We start from the raw sequence: 16,772 nt of genomic DNA, 5'->3' as shown, positions 1-16,772 counted from the left end.
CAAGCACCTATTAGGTGAAGATTACTACACAATTTTTTAGGTTTATCATATGTACGGGCTCTTCTGTCTCAGGGTGGCATCCGGTTAAATTTTTTTGTTTTATACAAATATCCTACTACTGGGATTATACACACACGCACATATATATATATATATATATATATATATATATATATATATATATATATATATATATATATATTTTTTTTTTTATAAAACAAGTATACCAAAACTCTCTAAGCTGTGACAGGTGGGAAAAGGGCACACATGCTATATAATGCCAGTATATACAATATTACCCTGACCTAATTATCTAGAATGACTTAATGCACATCAGAAAGATACTTAGGTGTTTGCCTCTAGAACTTTTCTGACATGATGTCTAAGTCTTCTGTGTACTGAAGTGGAGAAAAGAAATCTAATTTCCCCTACCCGCCTAGCAGAGCAATCTTCAGATTTTCTCTAAAAATTGGGTTTAGAATAAGTCCCTGCAGACCCCCTGGAAGTTGTTGTGTGTGCCATAGTCGCAGTCCAGACAAAATCTGTGTATTCTCCTCATGTTCCCTGGTGAAAAATAAAGAATTATTAGCGGTAGAGGAAAAATTCACATGATTACTTAAATTACATCTTCAAAGACACGGTTGAATAATACGTGTCATTCCTATTGGTTAGCATGGTAAACAACTGTACAAGTTGTATTCATAAAGTTCATTTTCCAGGATTACACAGTTTATAAAGGTTAAAAAAAAGTCCATCAAGTTCAACCAAAAATCCTACTGTGTTGATCTAGAGGAAGCGCCTTCCCCCATGAGGCCGATGCAAACTGCCCCATAACAGAGGAAAAATTCCTTACGAACTCCAAATAAAATAAAATATGGATCAATATTCTATCCACATAAATCTAGTATCCATAATCTGTGATGTTATAGATTTTCAGAAAAACATCCAGACCCCCCCCCCCCCCCCCTTGAACTTGTTTATTGAATCAGACATCACAAGGCAGAGGGAGTTCCATAGTCTCACAGCTCTTACAGTTAAGAATCTCTGTCCGTGATGATGGTGAATCCTTCTGTCCTCTAGACGTAGAGGATGCCGCCATGTCATGGTTAACGGCCTATGTGTGTGTGTGTGTGTATATATATATATATATATATATATATATATATATATATATATAAATAAACACTAAAAAGATCTCTGTACTGTCCATTCATATATTTGTACATTGTGATCAGATCGCCCCCTAAGACGTCTTTTCTCCAGACTAAATAACCACAAGCTTGATAGCTTGTCTTGACCCTGTAATCCTCCCATACTATTAATTATCCTTGTCGCCCTCATCTGCACCCTCTTCAGTACAGCCATGTCCTTCTTATAAACAGGTGGCCAGAATTGGACAGAATACTCCATATGGAGGGGGGTGGCTTGGCACGCTCGGGATGAGCCGCATGTCTTAGGAGCTCCTGCCTGGACCGCTTCTTTGGGGACACTTTATCCTGCTATGGGAGGCAGAGTAAGGAGAAAACAACATCGTAAGAAACTGCACTTTCCCAGCGACCAACCCAGGCCCATCGCTACCTACTTCGCTCCACCGCAGTCCTCCGGATCCCGGCCGAGGCCTGCATCCCCTCCGCCGCCCCAGGGAAACTTCGCTGCGCGCGATTTGCAGCCGCGCACATCCGGAAGCTCAGACCCCACTGTACGCCAACCCGCTGACTCGGAGGTGCCTCAGAATACAATGGCAGCTGCGACCAGGGAGCGCAGCCCGCTCCGAGTCGCATCAACCCCACTGCCGCCCAGAAGACCGGACCTGTCGCTCCACACCTCCCCAGGCCGGGGTTCGGAGAGAGGCCTCCTCCCTGGTTCCTGCTGCTACTCCGGGGAGTAGAGGCCCCTCCGCTACTGAAACCACCACTGTGACAGGTGAGCGGGATGCCCTCACCCAGACTGCTGTACCCTCTCCCCTTCCTCCCTCCAACTCCAGGCCATATGTGAGAGCTGCTGCTCAAACCATAACCCCACCAGCTGCTAATAAGGGGTCAGAAGGAAGCCACCATCTCTCTCACACTCACTCCTCCAGCCCCTGACGATCTAATGGAGCTGCAATGGCCATCCCTGACTGCTGACCCTCCCCTGGCTTCACCTGCTAAGCCCAAGAAATCTGCCCCAGATAGTTACACCACATCAATTTCAAAACCTGCACGTGAAGTGACACCTGTTAACCACAAAGTTACTCCCTTTCAGAAACCCATTCCTGGTCCTCCAGCTGTTGACGCAGTTAATTGGGCAGAGACCATGGACTCAGACATATCTCACTCGGGTGGGGACACTCCTGAATCAGCTGACGACAGTGACACTCCGGAATACTGGGGAGCGAGTCCCCCAGCTAAGAAAAAACTCTTTAAAACGCCTATAAAAGCATCTGTGAATTCCGCTACGAAAACTGATCATTCCTCTTCTGATGACAACCTGTCTGATAAACGCCACTATTCCAGACGAACTCGTTCACCTGAAGACCGTCCCTGCATCCAGCTCCCAGCACCGGACCAAACACTACCATCGCCAGAAATGGCAACAAATACCTTGAAAAACCACCCTGAATTGCAGGCCTTGCTTGCGCTGCTACCTACTAAATCTGACATCCAGGCGATGGCAACTGACCTGCGCCTAGCCTGGAGACAGGACCTCAAACCTGTCAAAAAGGAAATTGACCAATTAAAGGACAAAGTGCGCTCCTTAGAGGAATTCCGCTCCACTACCTCCACACAACTTAAATCTTTGCAAGAAGCCACTAAAAACCTATCACTACATCAGGCGGCTGAAATTAGTCATATCGACGACCTGGACAATAGAAATCGCCGCAATAATATCAGGGTCAAAGGCTTACCCGAGACAGTGGCTCCTCAGAACATCACGACTACCCTCCAGAAAGTCTTTAATGAGATATTGCAAAGACCGCCTGACACCCCTCTTGAGCTAGATAGGGCACACAGAGCTCTCAGAGCTAAAAACCCTGACCCGACTAAACCGAGAGATATCATCTGTAGGGTCCACCACTACACCTTGAAGGAGGACATTATGAGGAAGGCCAGACCACTGAAGAACCTGACCTATAATGGTGCCCCAATCAGCCTATTTCCCGACTTATCACTGCGCACCCTACAACTCAGAGCTGCGTTGAAACCTCTCCTCCAGATATTGCAGAATGCGCAGATAGTATACAGATGGGGCTTCCCGTTCTCTTTGATTGCCAAACATGGCACGACCTCTGCTGTACTCCGCAATCCTATGGACCTAAAGAACTTTTTGTCTACATTCAAGCTTCCACATGTACCGCTACCTGACTGGCACAGACTATTTGACATTACTTCGGCTCCTCCATTGATGAAGAACCATCCACTGCGCACGGATCGGCCATCGCAGGGAGCGCAGCGCCTGACACCTCAGACGGCGTCACCGAGATACAAGACCTGATCGCACCTGACCCTACCTTCTGGATCTGTCTCTACATGCCGTACCATGTTGGTGCTTGTTGAATATGCTATCCCCTAGGTCAAGGCGTAGTGTTATAGTTATTTTTTTTATTTTTTTTTAGGCTGAGTTAGACATCTCCCAGCCGTTTGTATATGCTGTTTTTCCTACAGTTAGCTCTCCCCTTATCAATACATACGGATACTTTGTTGTTCATTTTTATTATCATTCTTATTTTTTTCCCTTTTTTTTTTTTTTTTTTTTTTAGAAGTGTCGTCTAGAAATTCATACTAATGCTGACTTGCTGTCTGCTATCTGATGTTGTTCTGATCCCCCCCCCCCTCTCCCCTTACCCCTCCCAATTAGGCATCAAGTTTTCTCCCTTCCTGATTGATATGTTCACAGATCACTACCTCCCATAGCATCTCAACTAAGATAGAGTTTGATCTACGGATCATCTCTTTTCACTTACTCGTCCCCCCTTAATCGCGTTCTTACTGCTACACAGTATTGAATGCGCAACACTAAACGCTGATATATGATGGAGCGGCCAGGGCCCTGACTGACCCACCTATTTCCTATTAACACGTCGGCGCATACCCCTGGCGACCTTCCACGTTGCCCTCTCTAGACTGGTGACTAGACTGGTTCTAGTCGTACCACCGGCCCTTATGGCCCCCCCCTTTTAGGACCCGTGTCTCCATTCCCTTATGGACACCTTTTTTTATGTCTTTTCTATCTCTTACCCTCTCTAACATTTGGTTTCTTCTCCTTCCTATTTTTACCACCCTGCACAGGACCTCACCCCCTGATCATCGAACGCACCCCGGACCGGACGAGCTGGAGCCCTGGAGCACCTGGGGTAAGTGGCAATCATTGACTTGGACTAAACATGACGACTGACCTTAAACTGGCGTCCCTTAATGTTAAGGGATTCAATATCCCGGAGAAACGGGCTCACACCCTCTACTCCTTCCATAGACAAAAAGTACATGTACTCTTTCTTCAGGAAACACATTTCAATGAAGGACATGTTCCTACTCTCCGTAACCGATATTACCCCACCTGGATACATAGCGTTAATCCTGAATCCCGCTCTAAGGGAACCTCGATTGCCATACACAAGTCCCTTCCTGCAGTAATAACCTCCACAGACGTAGACCCCCACGCTCGCCATGTATTTGTAAACTGCGACATCTTTGGTAAGAAGTTCACGTTTGCATCTATATACGCACCTAATAGAGAACAGATTTCCTTTCTCCTTAAAAAGTTGGATGCTCTGACATCCTTTGCCACCGGTACCATTCTGATGGGTGGGGACCTCAACTTGCCACTTTTCCCACAAATGGACACTTCAACAGGCACATCAGTAATCTCCCACAGCAAGCTCCGGGCATTACGGAGGAAGCTTCACGCCATGCAACTCGCTGACATCTGGAGGTCTCTACACCCCCAAGATAGAGACTACTCCTTTTACTCCCATGCTCGCCAAACATATAGCAGGCTAGATTACCTGTTCTGCCCGCACCACCTCTTAGACTCCATAACCCATACCCACCTTGGCACCATAACAATATCTGACCATGCCCCTGTATTATGCTCGCTCTCGCTTCCCTCTTTCGCAAAGCCACATTCCAATTGGCGCCTGAACGAATCTCTTTTACTGGATGAGCTATGTCTCCAGGAATTGAAGTCCTTCACTACGCATTTCATATCAGATCATGCTTCAGACCCTTCATCCCCGCTAACTAGGTGGGAAGACTTGAAGTGTGTTCTCAGGGGCATCCTGATGAAACACGGGGCTAGGCTGAAGAGGGAGGCGTCAGCGAAATTCCTTGCCCTGCAAACTAGACTTCAGACTCTTGAAGCACTCCATAAACGGACGCAGCAGGATCTAGTTTTTAGAGAACTCACTAAAGTCCGCACAGATCTCCTGGCCCACATGAACGCATCACACAGTTACTATAGACAATTGACCGGAAAGCTTTTTTATGAGTGGGGAAATAAGTCCGGGAAACTCCTCGCCAAAGCTCTGAAAAATAGAAAGTCCTCTCTCTTTGTCCCGGCTATCAAATCCCCCTCGGGTGAAGTTTCCCACCTGACATCTGAAATGCTAGAATCATTCAGGTCATACTACGTGTCACTATACAACCTCCCGAAACCGGCCACCGCCCGACCACCTGACTCAGACCTTCCCACATTGGCTCAATATATAGCCGACACTGCCCTTCCCGAATTGCCCATTGATGCAATCCAAGCTCTGGAGGAGCCCTTCACTCACTTAGAACTATCAGAGGCGATAGCCTCAATGCCTGCAGGTAAAAGTCCCGGTCCTGACGGGTATACCTTTAAATTTTATAAAACCCTCCAAACTGAGATTGCCCCTCCACTGCTGGAAGCATTTAATGATATTTCTACCTCATCCCCCCCCTCCACATCATTCCTAACAGCCTTTATCACCGTCCTACCGAAAGAGGGCAAGGACCCCCTGCTTTGCCCAAGCTATAGGCCTATCTCGCTCCTTAACTCGCACACCAAGTTGTTCGCAAAATTGATATCGAATAGGTTGGCACCCCACATGAGATCCCTTATCCACCCAGATCAGGTGGGCTTCGTTCGAGGAAGAGAAGCGAGGGATAACACCCTCCGCACGTTCTCAATCATACACCAGGCCCGAAAGCAAAATACACCTCTTTTCCTGCTGTCGTTAGACGCAGAGAAAGCCTTTGATAGGGTGGACTGGGATTTCATGTCGGCGGCATTGTCTCAAATAGGCATAGGTCCCCTTATGAAATCGAGGATTATGGCACTATACGCAAACCCACAGGCTCACATTAAGCTCAATGGCCAGCTATCCCCCGCATTCATCATCTGCAATGGCACGAGACAGGGCTGCCCCTTATCCCCTTTGTTGTATGTACTATGCATGGAACACCTGCTAACAGCCATAAGGACGAACCCAGATATTAGGGGGCTGCCCACCCCCTCGTGCCATTGCAAATGTGCTGCATTCGCAGACGACCTCTTACTTTACCTATCCTCACCCCTCACATCATTGCCTTCCCTGCTTCGCACCATGAAACACTTCTCTGCCCTTAGTAATTATAAACTAAATATGTCTAAATGTGAAGCCCTGAACATTACTCTCCCCCAACAACTGGTCCAGCAACTCCAATCCGCATACTCATTCAGGTGGCAACCTACCTCTCTTAAATATCTAGGGGTCAGGGTCCCAGCGGATATGACGAACACCTACCGTCTCAATTTTCCCCCACTACTACTCCAGCTGGGAAATGACCTCACTAGATGGGACAAGAGAGACTTTTCCTGGTTAGGGAGAATCAATATCTTCAAAATGAATATTTTACCCCGCCTACTCTACCTCTTCTCCTGCCTGCCAGTCCTTCTCCCTCGCACCTTTTTTAAAGAATTAGTATCACTCCAATCAAAATTCATATGGGCACACAAACACCCCAGATTGGCCAGGCGAATCTTGGTCAGAAAGAAATGCGATGGGGGCCTTGCCCTACCAGAATACACCTCCTACTACCTGGCCTCGGTGCTGACACGCGTCCTAGATTGCTTCCACCATACGCAAGACAAGCAATGGGTACGTCTTGAACATCAGTCAGTGGGATGTGACCCAAGAGCAGTAATATGGAGCCCGAGAACAGCTAATAGCCGTATGACCCTGGACAATCTACCCCCGGTAATATCCTCTATTTGTAAAGCTAGGTCTAGATTCATGTCCCGACTTGAACTGCTTGACCAGAATGGCCCACTCTTACCACTGTTCAATAATCCACTGTTCCCTCCGACATTACACCAGAGCCAATTCCTTACACTCCATAAACAGACGTATACCACCCTATCATCACTCCTCACGCAGACGGGACTGAAGCCGTTACCGGACCTACTTGGAGGTCACCCCCCCTCAACGACTCACTTGTTCCAATATGCACAACTGACCCATTTCTACAACTCTACAAAAACAAAGTTGCACCTTCACAGACAGCTTAGTGACTTTGAACGACTCTGTGTATCATCCGCGCCTGTCCAGAACGCAATCAGTATACTCTACCCATTGCTCTTGGCGAAACACTCCACCGAGCCTTTGCCTTTCAGGACGGGCTGGGAGAGGGACATGGGATCCTCGATTTCTGACATAGACTGGAGGAAAGCTCTCTATAATTGTCATAAAACCTCTATATCCTGTAAAGCACAGGAAACTAATTATAAATTGCTCACAAGATGGTACAGAGTTCCTACTTTGCTGGCATCCATGTACCCTAATGTCCCGGACTTATGCTGGAGATGTCTCTCAGATAGAGGTACAATGCTACATACGTGGCTCACGTGTCCCTCTCTGGCCCCCTTTTGGTCAAGGGTGCTGGATGTGATCAAACGCATAACAGAAGTACGCTTACAGCGTACACCCGATATTCTACTTCTATCAATCATACCCTCATCGGTCGACAGACACACGACCCGTTTGATCCTGTTCCTATTATTGGCTGCTAGGGCAGTGATACCAAGGTTATGGAAGACGACTGTCTCACCATCCATTTCATCATGGTTACAGGAGGTTTCTAGACTACACAGGATGGAGGAACTGTTAGCGGAATCCAGTAAGCAACTGACAAAATATCATTTAGTCTGGTCCCCCTGGGTGGCCTTCGCCACTTCCACAGATTATGAAACACTACACCTCAGTAACTGACAACTCTCTATGCCATTACGTCGCGCTGCATTTGCTGACCGTTCCTCACTCTCTGGACACTCTGACGCCTTGATCCCATGACTAACAGACAGCTCAGACCCGGGTGCTCCGGAGTTTCCAGATTGTTCCGGGCTCGGAGGTTAGTTCATAGTTATCTCTCTCTGGTCCTTACACCTTCCAACATATCCCCCCCCCCTCCATCCTCCACCCTTACCCCACACTCCTTCTTTCCTCCCACCCTCTCCCCCTGACATAGCCCCTTCTCTTCTTTTTTTCTTTCTCTCTCTCTCTTTTGTTTCTTCTTCTTCTTCTTCTTCCATTCCATTCTTATAGACAATGATGATACGGGAGTCGCCTCCCAGCCGCTTGGCCTTAGGCCACTCTGAACGGAGTGAGATTGCTCTAATACTAGAAATTTATTTTTGTGTGACTTCCTCCTACTAACCAATAGACACTCTGTTTAGACTGTTATTAGTTACCGAGTGAAAGGGCACTCCCTTGCTTACTTCTTGAACTGTTACCCATTTCGTGCTTGTAAAAGTTTATGAAAAACTTCAATAAACCTTTTGATTTGGAAAAAAAAAAAAAAAAGAATACTCCATATGTGGTCTGACTAGTGATTTATACAGAGGCAAAACAATGTCCATGTCATGAGCCTCTATCCCTCTCTCGATACATCCCATGACTTTGTTACCCTTGGCAGCCGCTGCCTGACACTGAATGCTAAAGTTGAGTTTATTGTCCACCAGAAAGAAAATATAATAGTATATACAGACCTCTAGGTATATATTACAAGGATGGGTATATATTAAAATTTAGTAGAAATGTAGGAGTGTATGTGTAATAATGAGGTAGGCGTGTATGTGAATAGGCGATAAAGTGATAGGCTAGCAGTATATGAATAGAGTATAAATAGTTAGTTTAATATAGTAGTCCTAGCAGGACCCTTCTATGGATCTACTCAAACAATAAAATACATCTGCACCAGCAGTCCACATTTATTGTCTTATTTATTGTCATATCTAAATTATAGTACCTTATACCATTATGTCATTCGGTTTTAGACCACACCACTCATTCCCCTTTTTCATATAAATTTTACCCACATCTTCTATTTTTACATGTAATTCCTACATAATTTTTATATAAAAAGTCTATACATAATTTTTACTATTTTTGTACTTCTATATACCCAATTTTATTTTTATACCAATTTATGTACCAACCTTTGTACATTTACATATTTTCATCTACAATTTCTATATAATTTTTCACATATTCATTTATTTATATATACCCATTTTTACACATACGCTCATCTCACTATTCATGGTTTCATATATCCATATACTCATATTTATTAAAACACACAAGTTATGTTATTCACCCCACATTAATATGTCATATTGTATTTTATCTATTTTATTTATTTACATTCTATATATAAACTAATTATACATTAGAGATGAGCCAACTTACAGTAAATTCGATTCGTCACAAACTTCTCGGCTCGGCAGTTGATGACTTTTCCTGCATAAATTAGTTCAGCTTTCAGGTGCTCCGGTGGGCTGGAAAGTCCTAGGAGACTCTTTCCTAGTACTGTATCCACCTTTTCCAGCCCACCGGAGCACCTGAAAGCTGAACTAATTTATGCAGGATAATGCATCAACTGCTGAGCCAAGAAGTTTGTGACGAATCAAATTTACTGTAAGTTCGCTCATCTCTATTATACATCTATATAACTTATCCTAATTTTATTTACATCTTCATATTCACCCATTGACTAGTAGGATCTGAGTTTTTCTAATATACTATGTCTAAGTTGTGCATGATCTAGTTCGTGTTTTATATACCACCAACAACCCAGTTCACATTTTGTAATGAACTCCAAAAATGCCGCCAATTAAAGCAACATGGATTATATAAACCCTCAAACATGGGGTATACTATAGCTATTGAAAAAGGGGTCACTCCCGAAACGTGTCTAGCTTACCTTCCCCCAACATTCAGATCACCATTGGAAGTCTAATACTATTCCTACTATTTGCAACAGCTGGAACCCCTTTCTTTAAGTACAATCACTAGATTGAATTCATTGCATAATGCTATGCATATTGTACAGCATTATGTATTATTGGATCGGTGCACAGGCAGCTAAAGGGACCCCTCACCGCCATTTTAACTCATCTGATGAGCATGCTGCATTAACAGGAATGTAGGATTTAATACTTAAGACGCCATGATCGACATTGTTCACAGCAAAAAAAGGATTAATGATGGGCAGCAGCTGGATTGCCAATCCCCACCATTATTGGGGAATGTCAGGCTACGGATAATAGCCTTCACTCACCACCTAAGAAGCGAGTGCAGCTCCTGCGCTCACTTTATAGTAACTTCACACTCCAGGGCATTCATTTACACCCTGGTGCATTAAACGTCAAGGGTGTACATGTATGCCGATGCCATCTAGGGGTAAAAATGAGGAGTGATTTATTCAGCTTTCTAACTAAAAAAAATAATAAAAATAAACACACAGGAAGAAGAGCATGACAATAAATCGGCATTTGTTTGCCACACAGACCTGCAATGTGATGTGGAATTTTACAATACCGGAAGAAGAAGAATGAGCAGAGATAAACCAGTCCTAACCAAAATACAAAGTTATTGTAGCAGCTTCTGTACAGTTTAATTTTCTAATACCATCTGAACACCTGGCACCTTTCAAGGCCCAAATATGCCAAATGGTTTCTCTTTTGAAAGACACTACAGGCAACACTGTTCTTGAGGTCATAAGTTTTCTGTTGGAAACAAAAACCATTGGGATCCATCTGAATACAGATCTAACATATCAAAACTAAGTCAGCGGTTTGTTTCAGTCATTTCTTACTTGTGATTTTCTTTTTTCACCCACAAAGCAACAGCTGCTTGGGGCAATGGCTGTTCAAGAAACAGCATACGCATCACATAGTTCTTGGCGAGTCCTGGGAGTTCCCTGTAAAAACAGTGACAAGGTTTTAATAATTAAATATCATATTTAAAGGGTTGTACAGTGGAATTAAATTCTTTCTTATTGGCCCTTAGTCTGCCTACAAAAATAATAAACATTTTATCTCACTTTTTGGCCTTGTAGCTCCGGTGTGATGGCGCCCTCTCCAAGGCTGGTGACCGAGCTTTCCCATGAGCTGCAGAGCATAGCATCTATAGCCAAGGGAACTGACAGTGCTGCTAGCCAATCACTGGCCAAAGCAGGGAACCTCTGCAGCCAGTGATTGGCGGAGCGGCAATAAGACTTCAAGTCTACAGCTCCGGTCGGCTCCACTGACAGCCTGCTTCAGCGGAGCCAGACAGAACTTTCGATGTGACGTCATATCGGCACTCCTTCCATCACTGGCAGCAGCGGTTCCCTGCTTTGGCCAGTGATTGGCTAACAGCACTGTCCGGAGATGGGGCGCCATGATACCGGAACTACAAGGGAAGGGTAGTCAACATGTTTATTATTTTTGTAGCTGCCTGGGGACAGTACAAATTTAACTGTTTCCACTAGACAATCCCTTTGAAGGGGTACGCCACTGCTCAGCGTTTGGAATAAATTGTTACGAACGCTGGAGCCGGCGCCGACAGCTCGTGACGTCATAGCCCCGCCCCCTCATGTCACGCCCCACCCTCGCAATGCAAGTCTATTGGAGGGGGCGTGACAGGGGGCAGGGCATGACGTCATGAGGGGGTGGGGCTATGAGGTCACGAGCTCCCTGCGACGGCTCCAGCGTTCGGAACAGTTTGTTCCAAACGCTGAGCAGCGGAGTACTCCTTTAATGGCAGTTATCGATAATATAAGAGAATAACAAAAAACTGTACTGTACACTGAATAAGTCAAATGAGCTGCAATACCAAGCAGAGCTGCTTCCAAATGTGCAATGCTGTACCAGATAAGGGCGCCATCGACCCTTTCACTAGCTGAGCTAATATTGCAGGCGTTTCCTGAGGATTGGTCATCAATATAAATGTCCCTGAAACCCCTTTTTACAAGGCCGGATTTACACACAGTATTTTGCCCAGTATTTTAGCCAAAATGGGGAGTGGGACCAACACAGAGAAAAACTATATTGCAAAGATGTGCAGTAAATACCGGTTCTGACTAAAATACTGATAAAAATATTGCATGTGAACTAGGGATTGACCGATTATCGATATTAACGATTTTGGACGTTATCTGTATCGGCAATTACCTTGCCAATAATGTCCTGTCTGGCCCCACCCCCTTGGCCAGAGACCGCCGCTGCCCCATTGCCTCCCCCATCCCCGGTTTTATAATTACCTGTTCCCGGGGTCCGTGCTACTTCTGGCTCCTGCGGCGTCCTGCGCTATTGATGTGCGCTGTGCAATGACGAGTGACGTCCTCAACACGACGTCACCGTCAGTGCGCACAGTGACAGCTCAGGACGGCGCCGGAGCCAGAAGTAGCGCGGACTCCAGGAACAGGTAATTATAAAACCGGGGATGGGGGAGGCAATGGGGCAGCGACAGTGGTTGGTTTCAGGACCGGCAGGGGGAGAGAAGCGGGTGGCGGTCTCTGGCCAGAGGATAGGCAGGGGGGGGGGGGGTGTCAGGGGTGGTGGTGGTTGGACTCAGGAGGACCCCAGGACAGTAAGAGGGAGAGAAGCGGGCGGTGGTGGTGGTCTGTGGCCCCGCAAAAGCTGCGGCAGTTAATTGATTTAAGGCGCCCGCTTTAAAATCATTCATCTGCAGCGGCTTCTGCGGGGCCGGGGGGGTTGAAGAAATAGCCGATAACTTATACCGGAATATCGGCCTGAAAGTTTACAGATTATCAGTATTGGCCCTAAAAAAATCGATATCGGTCGATCCCTAATGTGAACCCATCCTAAAAATTCATGAAGAAGAGGCCTCACACACACAAGTGGACCCCTCAATTCAAGTTAGCATTTTCAATGCATTTACTGCATTGTAATATCTCTACATCTCTCTATAACAGTCTGGACATCGCCGACTGTAAGGCCATACAGACTCCTGTTTTATCATTTAAGGTTCACCTAAAAACAGCCAGGCACGTAGCAGGATGATTGTACAGACGATCGAGAATCCCTGGGCTCAGTTCTTGAAGAAACTCATGCAGGTTCTTGCACTTCAGTTGGACTCGCTGCAGCTTCATTCTAGGAATACAAACAAGAATCACACAATTAGATCAAATGTACAGAAAAAGTAGCATGGAATATACATTTTATATTCTGGGGCAAGTATCTTTTTTTTAGTGCAAGAAAAAAAATTATAATAATATATACAAATTATGATGTATTTTAACAACAACAACAAAAAATCTTAATTCCTGGGTCTTATCCGGGCTCGAGCACTGTGCTATCAGACCAGTGTGCCTCCAGCTATTTCAAGAACTACAATTCCCAGCATGCCCGGACAGCCAAAGGCTGTCCGGGCATGCTGAGAGTTGTAGTTCTTGCAACAGCTGGAGGCACACATGTAGGGAAACGCTGTATCAGACTATGGGCACTGATCTTTGAAGCGCTAACATTGTTTTGACTACATTCATGACACATTTGGGCACCACCGGGATTTTCTTTCATAAGCCTGGTTCACGCGCAGGAAGTTCGGCAGATTCCAGTGGGAAAATTCTGCTCGGAAATTTTGATGAAGCAGAGTCCCATTGTTTTCACTTGGGATTACACTGCACCGTGCACACAGTGGAATTTCCACAGCTGAAGCATCTGCACATTTCGATTTCCGTCTCCCCAGAAAGAATTAACATGTTGATTCTTTTTTTGCACAATCCGCTCAGAAATAAATTGCCCTCTGTGTGGACGGTGCATTTCCGTGCAGTCCTGCCAGTGCCCGCAGGTAATTTTCTGTGTGGATCTTGTGCTAACACTTTTTTTAAATAGGCATATAAAATAACATGTTTTTCTGATGGATTTTTATTATCTCTGTATATCATCCTTTCCTATGCCCCTAGTAACCCACTGTGATCCTGACATATATATATATATATATATATATATATATATATATATATATTTTGATACTACACACTTTTCTACACTACATAAAATAAGGCAGTGTTTTTGAACCAGTGTGTCTCCAGTTGTTGCAAAACTACAACTACCAGCATGCCCGTAAAGCCTTTGGCAATTTGGACATGCTGGGAGTTGTTATTTTGCAACAGCTGGAGGCACCCTGGTTGGGAAACACTGAAATATGGTATCTTAACCTAAACCTGCTTAAATGGCTATAACCTATGCAGACAAACCCCCGTGACTCCCCCTCCCCCCTCATTTCGTCTATCACCAAAAAACACTACTCCCCGTCACCCACTTCACTGCAGGAACCTCCCGGAACAACACCGGCCAGCTTGGGATCTTGAGCCACGTGACTCCGCATGTCACGTGATCAGAAGGCCCTTGCCGCTGCAGTGTGGAATAGGACGGTATGAAGGTCACGTGGGCCGCCTCTAACAGCACGTGACTTCTACGTCATCGTGTCTGTCAGGGAGAACGGCCTTTGGAGGTATCGGGCGCTGTGCGTTAAGTTTTTATTGATTGCGTTGCGCCATATATTCGGGAAACCACAACTCCCAACATACCCTGACAGCCGCAGCCTAGAGGTAGCACAGAGAGCGCCTACATTGCTACAGGTTGGGCATCATTTTACCGCTGTGAATTGTGGGTGTTCAGTTTTTACATGGAGAATCTGCAGCGTGTGAGCCTGGAGGGAAATTACCGCTAAACGGCTGCCTCTTTGGGGTCTATTCACACATACAGTATACTGCGCATATTTGATTCACATGATTTGAAGCAGCAGATTTTAATGTAATGGAAATGACTGGACACAGCTTCACATCCTGCACATAAATAAGTCAGTGTTTCCCAACCAGTGTGCCTCCAGTTGTTGCAAAACTACAACTCCCAGCATGCCCGGACATCCTCTGCCATTGCCTTAGGTAAAGTCGAGCTTGAGGCCCTCTCTGAAACTCCTAATTAAAGGAGAACTCCAGAATAGAAAAATTGTCCTCCATACTGCCGGCAGTAAAAAAATAAATAGATACGTACCTTCCTTCGCTCCAGCGGTAACCCACTCCGGTCTCCGCCGCGATCCTCTTCCTGGTTGCCGGTGGTCGGCGAGTCTCCTACTGCATTCAGCCAATCACCGGCCGCAGCGAAGTCCCAACTCAGCCAGCGATAGGCTGAGCGGCAGTGTGACGTTTTTTGGCCCCGGCACCTGCTGCCGGGGCCGAAAACATCACACTGCCGCTCAGCCTATCGCCGGCCGAATCTGGACTTCGCTGCGGCCGGTGATTGGCTGAATGCAGTATGAGACTCGCCGACCACCGGCAACCAGGAAGAGGATCGCGGCGGAGACCGGAGTGGGTTACCGGAGGAGCGAATGAAGGTACGTATCTATTTATTTTTTTACTGCCGGCATTATAGAGGACAATTTTTCTATTCTGGAGTTCTCCTTTAAGATATCACCCCAGTAGTTAGGTAGGGAATCCTCTCTCTTCTATTAGGTAGAGGCCTCAGTAAATAAGTAGAGAATTCCTTCTGTAAGGTAGAAGCCCCCAGTAGGTAGGGAATCGTAAAGGAGATATCCAGTGCTGAAAAACTAAGGATAGGGGATAAGTTTCAGTTCGTGGGGGGTGCGACCGCTGGGGCCCCCCGCGATCTCCTGTACGGGGCCCCGGCGGCCCGCGGGAAGGGGACGTTTTGACCACTGCACAAAGCGTCAGCTGACACGCTCCTTCACTACAACTCTATGACAGAGCCGGAGCGCTGCCTTCCGCAATCTCCGGCTCTGCCATAGCAATTTATTGAGGGGGCGTGTCGGCCGCCACTTCGTGCGGAGATTTCAGGGGGCCCCAGCGGTCGGACCCCCACGATCTGAAACTTATCCCCTATCCTTAGGATAGGGGATACGTTTTTCAGCACTGGACTACCCCTTTAACTATTAGGTAGAAACCCCCAGTAGGTAGGAATGCGTATCTGCTGCGGAAAATCTGCAGTGGATTTTGCTACCCTTGACTTCAATGGGTCAGCGGAAAATCCGCTATAGAGGCAGATTTGCAGATTATTTTTCTTCAAACCCATTGAAGTCAATAGTAGCAAAATCCTCTGAGGATTATATGCAACCGAAAATCTGGTAGGTGGGTAACCCTCCGCTCATAGGTGGAAAACCCAGAAGATATGTAAGTAGAAAATCCCCCTATAAGGTTAAAGCCCCCGATAGGTAGGTAGGGAACCCTCCCCTTTTAGGTTAAAGCTCCAAGTAGTCAGGTGGTAGGTAGGAAACCTTCTATTAGGTTAGTGCCTCCACATAGTAGTTCCCCCGGAAAAGTCCCCTCCAAAAGAAAAGAAAGAAAAACAATCCACTTTATCGTCTCTATACTCCAGCGCTGAGGCTTTTTCATCCTTCGCTCTGTTAGTGGTGCAGGACCTTTTCTGCAAGCTGAAATGATGTCATCACGCAACAGGTCCTGCACCACTCTAGATAACAGAGCAAATTATGAAGAGGCCTCCGTGAGGGAGCAAGGGAGTATAGGGAACGGGAGAGGGATTTTTTT

The 16,772-nt window shown here is 46.0% G+C and overlaps 2 protein-coding genes across 9 annotated transcripts in view; one reads left to right on the top strand and one right to left on the bottom strand.

Moving 5' to 3' along the window:
• Positions 1-15,395, bottom strand: part of GTF2H4 (general transcription factor IIH subunit 4) — a 32,092-nt gene extending 16,697 nt beyond the window's left edge. The window contains exons 1-4 of one of the 2 annotated variants that reach the window (XM_056562738.1): positions 15,265-15,395; positions 13,240-13,359; positions 11,079-11,183; positions 433-564 (exon numbers count right to left, since the gene is read on the bottom strand). In XM_056562738.1, coding sequence (XP_056418713.1) covers positions 433-564; positions 11,079-11,183; positions 13,240-13,358 — 356 coding nt within the window. In that variant the 5' untranslated portion in view covers position 13,359; positions 15,265-15,395. Of the gene's footprint in view, positions 1-432; positions 565-11,078; positions 11,184-13,239; positions 13,360-14,530; positions 14,641-15,264 lie in introns of those variants that run through there. The other variant, XM_056562737.1, reaches the window with a different exon arrangement.
• LOC130358853 (E3 ubiquitin-protein ligase TRIM39-like) overlaps positions 14,612-16,772 on the top strand; it is a 63,022-nt gene continuing 60,861 nt past the window's right edge. For 4 of the 7 annotated variants that reach the window (XM_056562735.1, XM_056562734.1, XM_056562729.1 and 1 more), the window contains exon 1: positions 14,612-14,722. The gene's annotated coding sequence lies outside the window, so the exon portion shown is untranslated. The other 3 variants (XM_056562731.1, XM_056562730.1, XM_056562732.1) reach the window with 3 other exon arrangements.

Source organism: Hyla sarda, chromosome 2, assembly GCF_029499605.1.
Source record: "Hyla sarda isolate aHylSar1 chromosome 2, aHylSar1.hap1, whole genome shotgun sequence".
NCBI classification, from domain to species: domain Eukaryota; kingdom Metazoa; phylum Chordata; class Amphibia; order Anura; family Hylidae; genus Hyla; species Hyla sarda.
This window is presented reverse-complemented; position numbering and strand designations above follow the sequence as displayed.